The sequence below is a fragment of the Callorhinchus milii genome, unplaced genomic scaffold (assembly GCF_018977255.1).
Source record: "Callorhinchus milii isolate IMCB2004 unplaced genomic scaffold, IMCB_Cmil_1.0 Scaffold15, whole genome shotgun sequence".
Taxonomy (NCBI): domain Eukaryota; kingdom Metazoa; phylum Chordata; class Chondrichthyes; order Chimaeriformes; family Callorhinchidae; genus Callorhinchus; species Callorhinchus milii.
In genome coordinates, this window is record NW_024704756.1 from 17,656,669 (window position 1) to 17,660,002 (window position 3,334).

The window sequence follows — 3,334 nt, forward strand, 5'->3', positions numbered from 1 at the left end:
AGTGGAGGACCAGCTTGGAAAGAGAAACAATGTCGGAATATTCTCGGGCTGAACAGTGAGGATGCGGCACATACTGCCAATGATAGCAGCTGATGCTGCATCACTTTGTGCCTTAAAAATGAGATGGTGAATGATTGGTGAGGAGATGGGGTTGTAGCAGGTGTATGTGGAGGGCAGCTCTGGCTTCACAAAGCCTCTCAGTGATCTTTGGGGTCATTGGGGAGAATTCAGAGATTTCACTTCCTGATAGCCCCCCTCCCAAATACTCACTCACGTGCACACACACATGTACACACACACACAGCCGCCCCTACACTCACTCACACACTCACCCATCTCCCTCCCCGCCCACCACGTTCACACACCCACAAACACTCACTGACACACTGACAGTCCCCCTACATTACAATTAGCTCTGGCAGTTGTGCATGGTGGTGCAGAGCGAGTGCAGGAGGGAGCGCTGTTTGCTGGCTAGCCTCTGTAAGGTTCTTCAGGGAGTAATTGTCCGTGAAGCGAGTCAGTTTGTGTAACATGCAAATAGTGTGTGAACAGCAGCAACTGCACTCCCACTGCAGTGTGACTGACAGCTGCAGAAACAAACCAATTATCAAGAGGAAGGTTTCGGGAAAGGATAACATAGAATAAGGCAGAGGTAAGAGTGGAACCAACCAGACAACAACAACAACAAAATTACATTGTATAGCGCATTTCACGTTGGGAGGACGTCCCAAGAAGAGGGTTTGAGAAGATCTGAGACAGAAAAGAAAATTCATCAAATCTGGTGCTTCTTGAAAATTCCTGTAGCTCAGTGGTTAGAGCACTCGCTTTGCAAGCGAGATACCTGGGTTCGATTCTTGACAGGGTGAAACTTTGGGCAAGTTTCCTTACTCCACACACCTGATAATAATCCCTCAAGAAAAAAAACAATAATAATTTGGTCACTCAATCCACCACCGCTGTGCACAATTGGCTGTTATGTTTCTCCCACAAAATATAGTCAATTCATTTTACAGTATATTCTGTGAAGCGCTTTGAGACATCTAATTATTATTATTATCCTCCAGTCTGCTGTCAATCAACTATTCATCCCAGACATTAGGAGAAACTCGCTTCTCGTTTTGAATGTTAGTGCTATAGGATCTTGAATGCCATTTGAACAGGCTCTCGCCTATGATTGGAACAAGATTAAACATCATTTATTTTGACTTCTCATCACATGTTTTCAAAATGCACCAAGTGTTTGATCAGCTCCATTGACGACAATGTTACACTGACTGAAAGCCTTTAGTGAAAGATCAATAATCACACCCAGTTCCCCTTTGATTCCTTACAAATTACATTTATACAGCACTTTTTACCTCCGGCTTGTTGGTGCAGCCTATCCATGGCAACCTTCCATCATATTAACTCTGTCATAAAATCCACAGTTGAAATGGTACCAAATGCTCCTAGTGTTTGTGGCGTCATTGTTTGCCCTGGGGCCAGACCCCTCTATTCTGGTCCTTGTATGGGAGGCAGGCTTTTTGCATACAGTATTTTATTACCTTCTGAATGCCCCGCACGCAGTCAGTTACTTTGAAGTGCGGTGACTGTTATAATAATCCTTGCATTTGACATGACGTCTTATCACATCTTCGAGACATCTCAAAGCACTTCACAAAATATACTGTTCAGTGAATTGACTGTATATTTTGTGGGTGAAACCTAAATATTTGATGTCGGTAAATACAGCAGGATATCTGTGCCTAACATCACCCCCCTCCATTCACGCAGTGAGATAATTCACAAATTTATCTGTGTTTGGTGAGTTTAGGTATTGATCAGTCACAACACCCAGAGAAACACCAAGCTCTTCTTCAACATTTGTGCATGTCAGGAGGTGAGAGCTGGGTTTAACTGGGTTTGTCCTAAAGTCTGTGACCAAATTAACATTTGTGAGATTCCGTTAGCATCTTAGCAAAATACAAAGGCTGCAACTGATGTTGATTTTCCTTCTTGCTCTGTGCTCTTGTCTCAACTCTCGGGCTAGGGATTGGAGGGCAAGGTGCCCTCACTGGTGATAATCACTGAGAGCCCACTCCCCTTGCAGCCGCGAGCCTCTGGTCTCCGGATGCAGGCTCTCCTGGTCAAGGCGTACACCAGCCTACCCCTGTAGTTGTCTCCAGCCAGGAAATACAGGATGGGGTCAATGCAGCTGTTGGCAGTAGCGAGTGGTCGTGTGATCTTGTAGGTAAAGTTCACAATGTTGAGCGCTCGGCAACCCTTGTCCTGCAAGCGGAAGCTGTAGTACATGGTCCTGGTGATGTGGAAAGGGACAAAGCACACTGCAAAGACCACCAGCACAATGATGATCATCTTGATAGACTTGCGCTTGGTCTCGGAGGTGGGCATGTGGACTTTGCTCAGTTCCCAGGCCATGAAGGTGTAACAGAAGAGGATGACGAGAAAGGGGATGATGAAGAGGAGAGCCATGATGGACGAGCTGTAAGCAACATACTTAGGGAAGAGTTCAGGACGGGTTGTGTCGTGGCACAGAATGTCCTCACCGCGGCGGCTGGTGGTGACAAAGATCAATTTGGGAACAAGGCAGCTGATGACAGCGACCCAGACCAACAGGCAGATGAGCCGAGCGTTTCTGACCTTCAGCCACCGCAGTGAGCGCATGGGATAGCAGATACCGAGGTAGCGATGCACACTGATACACGTCAGGAAGAGGATACTGCAGTACAGGTTGGAGTAGAAGAGGAAGCGGGTAAGCTTGCAAAGCACCACGCCAAATGGCCAGTGATTGCGGTTGGCGTAGTAATAGGTGAGCAGTGGCAAAGACAGCACATACAGCAGGTCAGACATGGCCAGATTAAACATGTAGATAGTCGTGGCATTCCACGGCCGCATCTTACACACAAACATCCACAGAGCCACAGCGTTGAGAACCAGCCCCAACACGAAGAAAGTGCCATAGGACACAGGCAACAAGATGTACTTGAATTCTTCGTTGAAAGTGCAGCTGTAGTTAATAATCCTGAGAACATTGAAATTATCAGGTTCTGTGACCAATGGGGTCAGTCCATAGCTCTCAATCGATGACATTGCTGCAGCCCTTGATCAGGCTCACTCCTATGGAAAAAGGTAAACAGTATGAGGGTGTATGTTAAAGTTAGTGTTAAGGTAAATGTGAGGGTTTGTGTCAGAGACAATGTGTGTGGAGGGGATGGGGGTAGCAGGTGGGGGGGGGGGGGTTGGGGGCATACACTGAAAACACAGCACTGTCCAGATCTTCTTTAATTCCTTTGGTAAGCAGGTGATGTGCGGCTCTAGAGAACAAAGCATTATA

General features: G+C 46.6%; 1 protein-coding gene across 1 annotated transcript; it reads right to left on the reverse strand.

Annotated features, from left to right (window-relative positions):
- Positions 1 to 1,020: 1,020 nt before the first annotated feature.
- On the reverse strand, positions 1,021 to 3,018 carry p2ry4 (pyrimidinergic receptor P2Y4; the record flags this gene model as incomplete). Its single annotated transcript, XM_007909743.2, has 1 exon — positions 1,021 to 3,018. A coding segment is annotated over one exon (993 nt), but the record flags the coding sequence as incomplete, so codon positions are not given.
- Between the last annotated feature and the right edge of the window lie 316 nt (positions 3,019 to 3,334).